Genomic DNA, 15,147 nt, shown 5'->3' with positions numbered 1-15,147 from the left:
GTCCTGTAACAACTGTCCCTTCAGTGCAAGGTTAAAGTGGTTTGGCTATTCCTGGCAGATGGGCACTTAGCAGAATGGACCCTCCCAGAGGCCCAAGTCCCCTCAGGCAGCTGTGTGGGGCCTCAGATACAATGCTGGGTTTCCCAGAGGAGAAGAAAGGATTGTGAGGCAGAGAAAGAAGCTCCCAGTGGGAGGCAGGCGGTCTGGCCTGTCTAGGAGAGGGCTGGTTTTGGAGGGCTCTTAGCAACAGCCCTGGTTTGACCCTCCTTAGCCGTGAGAAAATCAAATCCAGGGCGCCTTGCTTCCAATCTCCTGCACCATTCGCGGCCGAATGTTGAGACATCCTTTCTCCCGCCTGTTAATTACCTGCTCTGGGCATCTCTAGCAAAGTGCTGCTGAGAGCGGAAGCAAGCAATCATCGCCCACCCCCCACCGTCTGTCTGGGGGCTAAGCCTCACGAGTGAGTCCATGTACATCATCCGGTCTGCCTGACAGGCAGGACTGAGAAAGGGGGGTTCCAGCCCCCCGTGGGCCGGCCAGGGCTTTATTCTAGAGTCCACGGCGCGTGGCTGCGCTTTTCTTTCCCGTTTGTAGGTGAAACCCCATTGGCTTCATTGGCTCCTTGATTTTAAACCACGCCCGGCTTTCTGCCCGCTTTGCTGCTGCTGGGTTCGGCCTCCCTGCCACATCCCAGCCGGGTTCTCAGGAAACCCGGGGGCTCCTGTGGCTGCTATTGTGTGGATGCCGCGCGTGTCCTCTCTTCTCTTCCAGAGATGGCTAACAGGGGTCCGAGCTATGGCTTAAGCCGAGAGGTGCAGGAGAAGATTGAGCAGAAGTATGACGCGGACCTGGAGAACAAGCTGGTGGACTGGATCATCCTGCAGTGTGCTGAGGATATAGAGCACCCGCCCCCGGGCAGGGCCCATTTTCAGAAATGGTTGATGGACGGGACGGTAAGGCGGGCAAGGATATTGGTTGTTGGGGCGCTGGGCAGGGAAACCCTGCTAGGGCCTTTTCTTTCCATGTGAGGCCCCGGGAGATCCCCTGTTGCCAAGGTCTGGGTCTCACCGGGAGAGATGAGCATGCCTTTATTTCTCCAGGGCTGGCTGTAATTCTGAGGGCTCTCTGCACAATTCCCTAGCTAGTTTAGAGTATTCTCCACCTATCTGAGACTCAAGCTTCCTTCTGAGCTGTAAGCAAAACTGGAGCCCTTTTGATGTTTCCATTCAGAGTAGGGCTAAGCGCTGCTGCTGTGTGATCTCCTCAGCCTTCTTGGGCTGTTCTTACCCCCAAGGGAACCAGCTGGTTACACGGTGAAACAAAGGAAGGGGGTCAGGCTAGCCAACTTGTCATCCTCCAGGGAAGCTGTATCCCTTGGAGGTGCTCAGGATCTCTTGAGCAGATGAGTTCCCCTGAACAGGAAGGGAATCCTTATGTGATAAGTGCCGTTCTGCCCAGATACTGTGTGTTTGGGTTCCAGGAGGACAGCTGAGCTAAGTCAAAGAAGCCCATCTTTTCTGGCAAGCTGTGATTTACTGTTACATAACTGCTATCCCACCTATTTGTTGGGCATCGTAGGGCTTGGCTTCTAAGAGTCTGTGAGAAGACCCAATTCAGTTCTTTGAGGCATCACAAACTTAGATAGGATGAGTTAGTGAAGACAGCAGATCCCAGAGAGCAGATTATAATCCTCCCGTTTCCCCGTGAGCCTCCAACGCATCCTCCATTAAGAATGGGAGATCATGTCCTCATCATAGAGGATTTTCAAGGAGGGAACTAGGTTCCGGCTGCAAGATTGTGATCAGCTACTGTCTGTGAATGGGCTCCCTGGGGGTCTTCTGTGGTGTGTGTGTGTGTGTGTGTGTGTGTGCGCGTGTGTGTAGATGCACCACTCACTTCTGACCTGTGACATTTATTGATTTATTGCAAAGGGAAACACACTAACCCTCTGTCCCCCACACTCCCTTTTTAGGTCCTGTGCAAGCTGATAAACAGTTTATATCCACCAGGACAAGAACCCATCCCCAAGATCTCAGAGTCAAAGATGGCATTTAAGCAGATGGAACAAATCTCTCAGTTTCTGAAAGCTGCCGAGGTCTATGGTGTCAGGACCACTGACATTTTTCAAACAGTGGATCTCTGGGAAGGTAAACTGCCCTCCTGTCTTTAGGTCTGTCTCCCCTGGACTCTTGTCCCATTACCTCTTCTTCTCTCTGTCCTCTATTTGCAAAAGCCACTTACACAGGGCTTCCCTGTGCTGCTTGGGGGAGGGGAAGTGTGTTCTCAGCTGTCATCCCAGGAACAGTGCTGGCCTTCCTGTTTGTGATGCTTTCTGGGTAGGGGTCCTGTTGTACAGAAGGACACATATTGAGGCTAGGGCAAGAACCTCAGCCAAGTAGTGGCTAACTGTGTAGTGGAAGTGTCCACAGAGAAGAAGGGAACTGGCTACACACATGTCTTTTCCTCTAGTCGGCCTTCCATCACAAATCACACTTAGTGGAAGAGGAAGGAGGCAGGAGTGAGCGAGTGCTCTCCTGACTCACCATCACTGGGGCTTACAGACAAAGCCATCTGGTGCTCCTCTGTCATTCAATCTGAGGGAAAAAAGCAGCACTCCATCTTTCTGTTAAACAATTATCTAGAGCATGGTGACTGTATCTTCTAGATGAGTAGTCTGCTCAGGGAGACTACTAAATGACTTTTCACTCGCATTTGTGAATTGACTCAGTGAGAAGACTCTCACAAAGCTACTTAGATTGGATCTCATCTCTGGACATATATAGATAGCAATCCACCACTGTTGGGGAAAACGCCGTGGAATGAAGATATTGCTGAAGGATTTGAGTGACCAATAGTCATAAGACTTCAAGTCCCTTTTAGTGATAATGTGCATATTAATTCATATAGCCACGAGTAGGCCTGCCTGAGGCACAAAGAGACTAACTGTCTAACTGACAGATTGACTGACATGCTCATTGTCACTGGCTGTCATCGCAGTGCAACCAACAGGATCTCCTGGATGGTGACCCAAATGGCTCTGCTGACAGTGACAGTGGAGAAATGCAACTTTGATCAAGGTGTGGGTATTCTAAGGGTCATTACCTCAAGACTCTATTCACAGAGAGTTTTATGCATCTTCGATGGGTAAGTAGTTCTGACCTGAAGAGGCCAGGGAATTGATCTTGTATTTATTACTCAGAAACTCCAGTATCTGAAATGCTAGCCACGGCATTAAGTCCTCATAGATACCTTCCTCTAATTCTTCATGAGATGTCCTGATTGAGGCTTGGTTTCCAGGTCAAAATTATGGTGGTTCTCCACAGATAGTAACAGTTTCTCTTCCCTGATCTTCTCCATCACGAGCAGCCCAGAGGTAAGAGCTTTTCTGGACAGGGTCACACAGTTCTTCTCACTGACCTATGAAGGAAATATTTTCAACCTCCCCATTCCACAGATAGTGACACCTGCCTGCCCGTGGTTATGCGTGTCTGCCAGAAAGCTCATAACCTCTCAGACCTGAGACTCCACCCTAGGCCCTAGTGCCAAAGCACAAGAGGGTGCTCGACAGGCCACAGCGTTCTTTGGCCAGGGGCCTTAGCTTTCTTCATCTATACCATGGATGAGCTGTTGAGTCACAGCAGTGACTAACTGTTGATGCCAGGGAGGCAGAGGAGGATGGAGGAGGAGGAGGAATCAAAGCTATGGGAAACCAATAGGGTGTTAGAGCAAATGAGAGGGTGAGCAGTCTAATGCAGGGAGTATGTAAGAGGCAGGATGCTGGAGGTGTGTGGGGATGGGGTCTAGAGGTTGCCTTCCCATCTACATCACTGAAGGGCCAGCTTTGCTCCCTTTCCTGGTTACCCAAACACCATGGAGTGGAGCTTTAAGCTATGGGGGGGGGGGAACAAACTCTATGGAGCTCTACACACCTGCCAGAGCCTGTGTGTTAGGTCCTCCTGGAGGAAGAAGAAAGCTATGGTACATAAATATGACTGGAGCAGCCTGAGATATCTCTCTGAATATGATAATGCTTCTAGATCAAAAGAGCAAGACAGACGATAAAAGTCATCCTTCTCTGTACCCTGCCCCGTCCCCAGTGCAGAAGGACAGGGCTTTCAAGGAAATAAGGAGACTTTTTCTAAAGGTGCTGGGATTGGCAGGTCACAAAAACACTAGGTGAACAAAATGTAGGGATGGGCCAGAGACCTAAGAACAGGGAAGCAGACATGAGTGTCCAAAATGACTTCCTGGAAGCCTCTGGAGTGGGGGTGGGGAGCTGAGATTGAAGAAGCTGGCTTAGACTTGATGTTTCCCAGGACCTTTGTCTGAAGCCCAGGCTAGAACTGTTTACTGTGCTGCAGAGTGTAGGAGCAGAAAGCAGGTTGCTTTGCACAGAGAAGTGGGTGGAGATGGCATTGGTGGCATAGATTGTGGACTGAGCATGTGTGGCTCTGGTCCCTCCTGCAGCAGCTGTTTGTATTAGAGGATGACTAAACTGTAATCACAGAGCAGGGCTGGCATGTGTTTAGGTGACAGGTCTGTGTAAGGATGCATACACTCTACGTCCCGTCCCGTAGATATCAGTCATCAGACTAGCCATTTACATAGCTCATCACATTCTCTCTACAACTCTACTCCCCGACTGGGGATGCAATCCTGCCCTCCCATTTCAGTTACTCCTGCTAATTCAGGATTCCCTGCACCACATTTGCGGGCAGGTGACTGTGGTTGCTGTAAGTCCCCACCCCCTTTCCTAGACATTGCTCTTTCTCCTCTGCAGGTACTTTATGCTTGGCTGCTCTCAGTACCCCATTTCCTTTGCTTGGCATGCGCTTCCTAAGTATGGCTCTGTTTGCCCACTGTTGTCCAGTGCCTTTCCAAGCTGCTTCTGTATTGCTGACCAGTAAAGCGGCAGAGACCCAGGTTTGCCAAATGCCTTCTCGTTTGAGCTTCAATTACTCATGTAGGCAGGGCCCCAGAAGCACCCATCACCCAATACATTGTTTGGAAGAGACCTGGAGGGAATAAGGATACAAGATTCTTCTAAAAGAAACCCATGTGACAGCTTGATCATAGACACAGACGATCAACTCAGACAAAAGGCTTTTGGGGAAGGGCCAGAGTGACCGTCATTAGGGGTGTTAGGGAAAGGCAAGGACCATTGAAAAAGAGGGAAGGGAAGTGGAAAAGTGTTCCTCTGAGGAGAAAAAAGTAAGTGATCCGGCAGGTTCCTTTTACATTTGTCACAGATGCCTATAAAGGGCAGGGGTGGGGCTGAATCAGCTGACTCAGAGGACAGAACACTCCAGGCAAGCCTGCAGCATCTTGGCTATGAATACTAAAGGAGAGACTGGAGAAAGGGAGCAACAATGATTTACATGTGCATGTGTGTAAGAGGAAGAAACCACATGAGAGAAAGTGAGTATTCTGGTCTGAGGTTTGGTCAGAAAACCTGCAGCAAGTATCTTGGGTGGTGCAGTGGAGAGCAGGCTCCCAAGGCAGAAAATAGGGAGCCTGGATCAAACCTGTGTGCTAACTATCACTTATCAGTTAAAATGTCTAAGCCTTGAATTTCCCCTGCATCAAATGGGGATAATAAAATCCATTTCAAAGAATTGATTGGGAGAACAAAGGAGGTGATGTATCAGAGATGCTCAGATGGCGTCTGCTAAGTTGTACTGTAAGTATTGTCCCTGGCCTGCCCTTTCTAAAACTAATAGAAGGGGCAGGGACTGGAAAGGCACAGATTCCTCGTAAAACAATGGACTTGATTAATAGCCATACTTAGGAGCTGATAGGGTTGCCTGGATGATCTTCACTTTCTCAGCCATTCATACAGGAGACTTTATTGACGTTTCCACTCATTGACTTTGTCATCTTTCCCTCTGATACATTGCATTGCCAATTTCAGACCCAGGAGACCTTGGTAGAATGATAATAGCATGGGTTTTAGAGTAGATGTATTGAAACTCTTTCCAGTGCATCCTAGTTGTGTGACTCTGTTTACGGCGTTCAGCTGCCTGGGTTCTCCTCTGTGCGTTGATCTGACACGCCCAACCCCTAGAAGGATTATATGGAGCCACCACATTCAGTCTGCTGCCCAATATATGACTCCTAGTTGCCTAATCAATTCTGACTTTTCTCCTGCCACCATAAGCTCATCAGCAGTGACCTTTTGGGCCTCTTTGCAGAACCACTCAGTGTCAAATGTTCCGAATTCTTCAATGCCAGAGCAGACAGGACTCAAAGAGCAATCAACCCAATTCTTCTTCTCAACAGTTGCAGTGATGGAGGCTAATGGATGCATGGTTTGCTGATGTCTGCTCTTGTCTGCTGATCCTGGGAATCTAGAAGGTGTTGTTTACAGGGAAGTGTAGAGCCACTCAAGAGGTGTCACTATGTGTGCTTTGCCTCAACGGCAGGCACCGAAGGCACATTTCACCTAGCCTGAGATGATTTGGGGGATGCTGCAAGGTACCGGCAGGGCTATCACAAGTGCCTGCTCCTCCACACGTGCCTCTCCCAATGCAGCATCCTCAGCTGCCTTTACTCTGAAGGGCAGCTGGCAACTGTATTTTGTGAGCTTCTCCTTTTGCAGTGACTGTCAAACTCCAGCATGCATCACAGGCATGTGGTATGACTGACAGGCACATGTCTGACATGTTAAGTCTACAACAAGGCCCAAGAGTTTGTATATCTTACCGATCTGTAGGTGACACTGCTTCGGCGGGCCTGGGAGCCCCACCTTGAGAGCCACTACCTTACAATTTCTCTTCCCTCGGGCCAGAAGGCAAGCAACAAAAACCCATAAAACCCAGAGAGAACACTCAGTCTACCTTCTGACATTTCTCCCTGGACTGTAGCAATATTTTCTCAAGGAGATGGGAAATTATTTTTCTTTTACAGTTTGCTTTCTCCGTGGCGTATATATTTAAAAAAAAAAAAACACCTTGTAAGAGTTCCAGACTGGGTTGAAACCAATGAAAAATAGTAATCATGAAACAAATAATTTTAGACTGACTTTTAGTGTTCCATTACTTTTTCAACTAAAGTGACTTCTCCATTACCCCTGTTCATCCCTCTATCCTCTTATTTCTTCCTTCCTTTTTATTGACAATAGAGTCTTCTCTCATACAATATATTCCAATTGTAGTTTCCTTTCCCTCCACTCCTAGTTTCTTCCCACCTTTCTTCCCCTCCAGATCTACTCCCTTTCTGGTCTCTCACTAGGAAACCATAGGCTTCTAAGACCTAACAACTGAACATGGCAAAATAAACTATACTAAGATGAAGGAAAAACTTTCATACTGAAGTTCGACATGAAAACCCAACAGGAAGAAAAGGGTCTCAAAAAGCAGGCACAAGAGTCAGAGACCCACTCATTCTTCCAGTCAGGAGTCCCATAAAGATACTAAATTGACAGCTATGGTATATACACAAAGGAGCCCATGCAGACCTATGTAAGGTGTGCATAGGAATCTTGAGTGTAAATTTAAGAGAATAAACTCCTCACTAGAGTGTCTTTATGTAAAACTCAAATTTTATAAGTACTAATGCTTTTTCAGAGTTGGGACATTACAAGGCAGAGCTCTCAGCTCTATTCTTTAAGACTTAGTAGTTTGGGGTTTATGGCTATTTTGGAGATGCTATTCCTTTTTGTGATAATACAGCATTACAGTACATAGTGGGTATGCACTTAGGAGGCTGAAGCAGGTGGATCTTCATAAGTTCAAGGTCTGTTTGGGCTACAGTGTGAGTCCTGCTTTAAGTAGAAACAAAGAAGGGGGTAGCTAAGGAGAGAGAACAGGGCAACAATGACTCCTCATTGTTGCATTTACGTGCCCACCACTGCCTGACACTGAAAAGGCTTGCTGGATGACACAACCCAAGCTGTCAATCATCCAGTCAACTCCTTTTTCTTAAGAGATCGTTGTTCAATTTGGGTTGGCGATACAATTAAGAGGAAGTTACAGATACCACCTACATGCCCTGATGCTCACATAACCTCCCCATATCATCCTGGCCATGTGGGTGGTACAGGCATTATGATTCCTAAGTCTTGACTGATGGATTGCTCATAACTGAAGGCCCACACTCTACAATAGGGCTCATCCATGCTGATGTACAGTCTATGAGTTTGGACAAATGTGTATAGCATCATGCTGCCTATGATCCCTACCTTAATAATCTTCTGTGGACCATCCCTTCATCCTTTTCCATCATCTTCCCCAGTGATCATTGCTCTTCCTACTGTCTCCCTGGTTTTTCCCTTTCTAAGATGTCACATAGTTGGCATGACCTAGTGGGTGGCCTGTTCAGATTCTATTAGCTCTTTAGTTTTTTAAACCCTCAAGTCTGATATTAACTTATTGTGATAAAGAAATAGAAGAATCCAGACGGCGTGTTTGTACAAGCTTGGCTTCTTCCTCCTGCATCAGTTTCCTTTTCACAGCCAATGGCATACTCTTAGGTCATCACCAGGACTGTCCCCTTCATTCTATGCTTGCATTTGGAAAATGATCAGCATTGGATTATATGTCTTTATTTTCTTGGGAGAACAGTATTGAGCAGAAGTACTTGAAGAGTCACAAGCATTTGCCAAAGTGTCCAGCATGGCTCTAAGGAAGCAAAGTGCTTCTATGCAGGCAGACTTCCAGCTTGAATCAAAGTGCTTCTAGTGATCAGCTTTATTCACTTGATTTTGTGGAAGATGTCTCCAAAGGAAGGAGTTAGTACTTAACAAATTTTGTATAATTCTTAGCACATGTCAGACATTATTATGTTTTTATTTTTAAAAAAAAATAGGACTAAAAAGTTCAGAGTGAGGCTTCCATGTCCATCTGTATGTAAGGGTTGTCATGGGAGATTACCCCAGAATCTGGATATTTAGAATGCTTAGGTCATTCTGATAGTCAGGCTAGCTGGGAGTCACCAGTTAAAGTGTGTTTCTCAGACTGATGGTTTGAATCACCTATAGATTATTTACCAGCTTAGCTTATTGCAGTGTAGACTCTTAAGACTTTCCAAATCAATTTTTCATAGGAAAAAACATCAATATTTGTATACTAAATTTGGAGAGGTGCCCCCACTCTGCCCACTACCATAAATAGACAACAAAGCTCAGAAATGTGCTTTGAATCAAGCTGTAATGGCCATTTTTTACACTTGCATAAGAAGGCAGATGATTGGTCATGATACAGCAGTTTAGCTCTTGTTATTTTATACCCAGCACACTATACAGATCATTCTTGATCTCACTATTTCTAACCATATTTACATACTTGATGCCGTCTTACAGGAATCAGGTTCTATAAGTGGCCCTGATTCCTGCCACTTGCCCTTCTATCTAACATGACTCATTTGATCTCCATTTCTAATCTGGAAAGAGGCCAGTTTGGACAAGGACTCTCTTTCTCATCTAATCAGTCCAAGAATTCTGGAATTCTTCACAAAAGTCTCTATCAGAAGACACACCAGACATGATGAGAAAATGAACCAGCTGTGAGCTGTCTACAACAGACAATTTCTACTTACTGAATCATATATAATCTTCCTGATTAACTTGATTAGCATGTAGACTCCAAATATTTTCATTTAAGTTCTTTAATTGAAGACATAGCAAAATTACTTCAGACAAAAATATCCAATGACTTAGAACCATTTGGTTGTAAGGTTAGTGTCCTTAATTGAATGGTACCCAAGATCAGTGCCCAGACTTAGATTCCCTGTGTTCCTAATGGCCTTACTCCTTTGGTTATCTCTGATCACTGGTTCCTGCCAAGGAACGTGGTTCCATACCCATTTTGCAAGGGGCAGGGCTATGGGGGTGGCAGTGAAGTGGAGTGACTGTCCAACAGAAGCCTGAGCTGGGCTCTGGTTTATTTGCTGTGTGCTTTTGAGGGTGCTAGCAAATCTCCTTGAATTAGTCCCATTGTCTACAGTTGGAGAGGGTTGATCTCCACTCTATAATGTTAAGATCACATGTGATTAAGGCATCTAGCCCATAATTTACATTAAATCTCTTGCTTTGAAACCTTTCTTTAGAAAACAAACTTTCTAGTTTGTTCTTGTCAGATAACACCTCCTTCCCTCCAATGTGTCTAACTCAGTTGTACAGACACTTCCAGGTCTGCTGTGCTGACAGGAGCGTGGGTGGTGTTGAACTTGTGTTTCTAGGTTCCTGGATCTCCAACCCTTGCCTGAAGCTCAGTTCTTTCTGAGTTTATATGTGCTCATAATAGCCAGCTATTTGTGAAGGAGGCCTGCACTATGGTAGAACAAAACTTATGTTTCATCTCTTTCTTCAAGGCAATGTTTATGGGTGGCTTGCTAAGTGTCCTTCCACATTGCCCCAGATCCTGTACACGTCAGACCCACTCCTTTCTGCTATCAAAATTGTATTCCTCCTGCTCTGTGTGAAAGCTGAGCTGATTGGCAGATTCTAGCTAAGACTTCCTGTACTTATTCATTTTCTTCTAGGTTCTCTTTAATAGCTCACCGTGTAAGAGCACACCCACGATGTCTTTTTGAATGCCATTACTACAAGTTCATTTTAAAAAGCAGCCTGTTATATGTTGACAAGTTGCAGAAAGGTGTTTCATCTCTGGAAGAGAAAACTTGTTCTAATAGTTATGTCTGCATTTCTTCTCCAAGTTCTTAGTGTTTCTCGTATCAGTCCCTTTCCAGCTCCTATGGAAACTCCAGCACCCCAGCAGTTCTCTGAGTCTGAGAAAATCTCCACTGACAGCACCTTTCCCAGTCCTATTAGCCATCCTCACCTGCACAAACTGCAGGCTATCACCCGGTAGTGAGTGCTGAACTATGGGGCTGGGGGTTGGGGTGGGGCTCATGGGGGAAGGACAGCCTTCCCTGTCTTCTCAGAATTCATGAACATCCTGAACAGAACTTCCTTGAAGGCTGTAATTGTTGATTTCATTACAGTTTATGCTACATTCTCTCACTCTGTCTGCCTTTCTGCTGTAAATCTGTATTCCCCAGTGGCTGAGCTGGAGGAAGCATGCTGAGACCACAGATGGCTCACTGGGTCTGATGAGAGCCTTTGAATTTGGCTCTTAACCTTTCTCAGGCTCCCACTAGCCTCTCTCTATTTCTCTGTCTCTGTCTCTCTCTTTCTCTCCCCCCATCCCCCACAATGCCTTTCAGTATTTGCAGCCCTCCATTCCTGCTTTGTACACATCTCAGACTTTGATCTGCTTCTAAGTTGTAGCCTACTCACGCAGGTAGCACCTTCTCTAAGTTTGAGACTACCAGTTATCTGAAAAAGACAGGAGAGAAGATAGAAGGAGATGGCTGATTTGAAGGCTCAACTGCCTTCACTGTGGGCAATCTTATGACCATGTCCCCACTCTTTATGCATGCCTACCCCATCACCACTACCACCACCACCCGTTCTGTTCGCTCTCTCACACGGGCCAGTGATTTATCGTCTCCATTAGTTCCTTTCATGCATCACGTAATAGAGGGCTGTCACTTGTGTCTTGAGTGCTCTCTGTGGTGATTTGCTTTCTCCGTTTGCCTGTGGACCAGAGTGCCACGTGCATACTCAAGTTGATGAACATGGGTGATTTTTAAACCCTGTTAACCCAGATAGAATAAAAGAGTAAAGCCCCCTGGGGTCTGAAGCCAAATGACTATAAACAACCAATCTGTGCAGTTTCCCATTCGCTGGCCACTCATGAGGAAAGCGCTCTTCTGCAGGGTCCATCGCGCAGGACCTCCTGATCAGATCACATCACATAGCTTGCTGAAGCCATGAGAGCCAGGCCAAGGCCAGAGATGGAGCTGTATGTGAGCTGTAAACCTTTGGAGTGTTTATTACACATACACTCGAATGAGAAGGGCCCTATGGTGTAAATACAATAATTAACAAGGTTGGGGAAGGGCTTTACACCGGGGCCACTCTGGGAGAGTTAGTGATTCTCTCTTGATTGTACTCATCCATAGCCTCTGTTACAGCTCCTCCTTCCAAAATTCCTGTCCCTGACAGACTTGGCTTTCATCTCTTAACTGAATTCCAGGGAAGGACATGGCAGCTGTGCAGAGGACTCTGATGGCCTTGGGCAGTGTTGCAGTTACCAAGGATGATGGCTGCTACCGGGGAGAGCCATCCTGGTTTCACAGGTAAGTCATTCCCTGCCTCTCATAGAAGGGCAGTGAGAGGGCCTGACCCCTTAGCTACCAGATGCTGTCTACACAGAAGTAAACAAAGAAGTACCACCACAAGGCCCACTGAGCAAGGAAGGCTGATGCTGCCGTTCCAGACAACACCCTACTGAAGCAGAGGTTCTTGAGTTTTCCTGTAGTTCCCTGCATCCCCTCTCCCTTGTTCCTTTCCTTCTTTTATCTTTTTAATTTTCTTTGATGCACCTAATGAAGATTAAGTATGTCCCTCTGCCAAGTACCATCTCAGTTTATAACTATTACCCAGCAAGTTGACTAATGGCTTCCTCTTTGCCTCTCAAAAGAGTCCTGGTCTGAGTGATGAATTATGTGATTATTTCAGTCCTGAAAGGGCCTTTTAGAACCTTTTTCTTAAGTGATCTTTTTTGGCTGTGAGAACAGAGACAGAGATGTGCAAACTGAAGACTTTGGTGGCAGATGAAAGGGGTGCTATTAGCAGCTACTGGATAATTCACTTTAGTCGTCTTTCTAATGTTTCTTTTTTCTCATCCAGCAGAAGTATAGAAGGATCTAGCCTATGTCCTTTGTATTACCTTGACCTAAAATCTTCTGGGAAGCTCATCAAATTCCTGGTCTTAGTCTCAGAATTATTTAAACGATCCACCATGTTCCAAAGTTATTTACAATTCAGCTCTTTACCAAAGTTTGGCATTCTCTGATGAGGAAATATAAATTGTCCCTTGAAAATTCCTAAATTGATTGGACAGCACACTAGAGATTAATCCTTGGTCTTGTATGGGAAGGGTGGAATGGGACCTATGACATGTTGTGCAAGAGGAGTTAGCTTTGTGAGAAGAGGTTCCTGAGAATGAAGGCTGAAGTAGCCTAAAGGGGAAGCTGAAGGGAAAGAGTGAAGCTGAGGGAAAGTTTTCCAGAAGGGCAGCCAGCCATGGATTCATGGATTCTCCTCCCCTTCCCCCTCCCCCTCTCTTTCTTTCTTTTTGTAAGAAATTCTCAGACTCATCTTGGTTCCTAAGGGATAGGAAAGTTATATGTACTTATCAGCCATAGCTCATGGTGGCCCATGGCTTAAGGTAGCGTTGTAGGTCAGGACTCGAGTGTTTGATTGTCTCAGATAGAGCCTGGGTAACCGTCTTGAGAAGGATTTGAAATGGTCACATGACCTAATCCCATCTCCCTCTTTCCGTCCAGGAAAGCCCAGCAGAATCGGAGAGGATTTTCAGAGGAGCAACTTCGCCAGGGACAGAATGTCATAGGCCTGCAGATGGGCAGCAACAAGGGTGCCTCCCAGGCGGGCATGACAGGGTACGGGATGCCCAGGCAGATCATGTAAGATGCTGTATAGTGAGTGCCCCCTGGTAGAGAGGACGGATGTTCCGCACCACAGCCCGTGACAAAGAAATAAGTAGTCACCTGCTTACCTTCTCCTCTTTCTTGAAGCCTTCTGTCCCCTGTCCTTGCAAGTGCTGCATTTCTGCTCAGACTCCACGCTGCCTACTGCTGCCTACTGCTGCCACCTTCTGTTCCTTTAGAACTATGCAAAGACTCCCTTTCCTCTCTGACCTCCTGTGCCCTAAGGTCTTGGTTTGTTTGATTATTTATTTATTTATTTATTTATTTGACAAAAAGTTTCTCTCCTTGACTCACAGAACCTATCCTAATAAACAAATTAGTCTGTGTTCCAGAGTGTAACTTCATTCTCTGTCAGAGACTTAGCAGATTGAAATGGTTTTTTTTTTTTTCCTTTTTCACTCAAGAGTGCATAGACAAGGTGAGATTAACACAAACAGTAGTCAGTGGATCAACTATGAGGAAACAATTGCAAAGTTAATCAGGTTGAGTTTAGTAATTTCAACAGGAAATCTAGATATAGTTTTTCCCACTAGAGATCTTAAAGTTAGAAATTTACAAACACTGCCTTGTCCTATACCTATTTCTTAGAGTACCTACTTTATACTTATAATGTTAGACCTTGGAAGCAAGACAAAATATCATGAACGTTTGTATAGCCATGCAAAATACCCAGGAAATAACGGTTAGATGGATGGATGGGTGGAAGGATGGTTTTCTCAAATGGTTTAAAAACACGCAGGTTTTTGCTTTTCTTGCATGAGTTTTCCTCATCTAGGATGGATCTCAGATCTATTCTGATATTTATACAATCCCCCCTCATTAGCTAGGAATGAGACAGAATGTGGCATTGCTCTCTACACGTTGCTTAGAGGAACCAACACCCTAATATTCTCGAAGATTGCTCAAGATTGAGATCTGCCCAACATGAATGACTTCCCAAGATATTTTTTAATGGAATGAAAAATTAACACGGAAAGTGAATTCAGACCCTATCAATTCATCTTACTCTTTAAAAATATAGTTAGTAAGAGACATGAGCCGGGCGTGGTGATGCACACCTTTAATCCCAGCACTCGGGAGGCAGGGGCAGGCGGATTTCTGAGTTCCAGGACAGCCAGGGCTACACAGAGAAACCCTGTCTGGAAAAACCAAAAAAAAAAAAAAAAAGCAAAAGAGAGAGAGAGACATGAAGGATCTTCATTTGTATAATGAATCATGAACTAATTTGAAAAGGAAAACAATAAATGAGACTATATAATATTACCATGCTAAGTATTTAGGTGATAGTTTTTCAAACAGTTCTTTATAGTTTTGGGGTATGCCAGAGACTTCTATGTGATCCTTCTTATCTACCTAGGGAGCCTCTTGGTACACAGGTGATCCTTTCATGGCTGCTGCAGAATTATTTATTGTTTCATCTGAATGTGACAAACCCTACCTTGGAGTTGCCAGATGAGAAAGGAGGGAAGCTGCAGGGTCCTCCAAAGTGAAAGACACCTAGGAGAGAATTCCTAGAGAGGAGGGTAGTTTGGTCCCTGTGTGCCCGTGGATGTAGAAGGCATGGGAAAGACCCTCCATTAGGGCGGGGCGGTTGGAAGAAAGCCTGGCATCCTGGAACCCGTGGAGAGAAAA

The 15,147-nt window shown here is 45.6% G+C and overlaps 1 protein-coding gene across 1 annotated transcript; it reads left to right on the top strand.

Moving 5' to 3' along the window:
- Nucleotides 1–238: 238 nt before the first annotated feature.
- On the top strand, nt 239–13,841 carry Tagln3 (transgelin 3). Its single transcript, XM_021185196.3, has 4 exons — nt 239–953; nt 1,973–2,147; nt 12,039–12,141; nt 13,354–13,841. Exons 1-4 carry the CDS (start codon nt 774–776, stop codon nt 13,493–13,495), a joined length of 600 nt encoding a protein of 199 aa, XP_021040855.1. The 5' UTR covers nt 239–773; the 3' UTR covers nt 13,496–13,841.
- The last annotated feature ends 1,306 nt before the right edge of the window (nt 13,842–15,147 follow it).

Source organism: Mus caroli, unplaced genomic scaffold (genome assembly GCF_978045245.1).
Source record: "Mus caroli unplaced genomic scaffold, Mus_caroli_1 scaffold_17, whole genome shotgun sequence".
Lineage (NCBI taxonomy): Eukaryota > Metazoa > Chordata > Mammalia > Rodentia > Muridae > Mus > Mus caroli.
The sequence above is the reverse complement of the archived record's forward strand: the minus strand, read 5'-3'. Positions and strand labels throughout refer to the sequence as shown.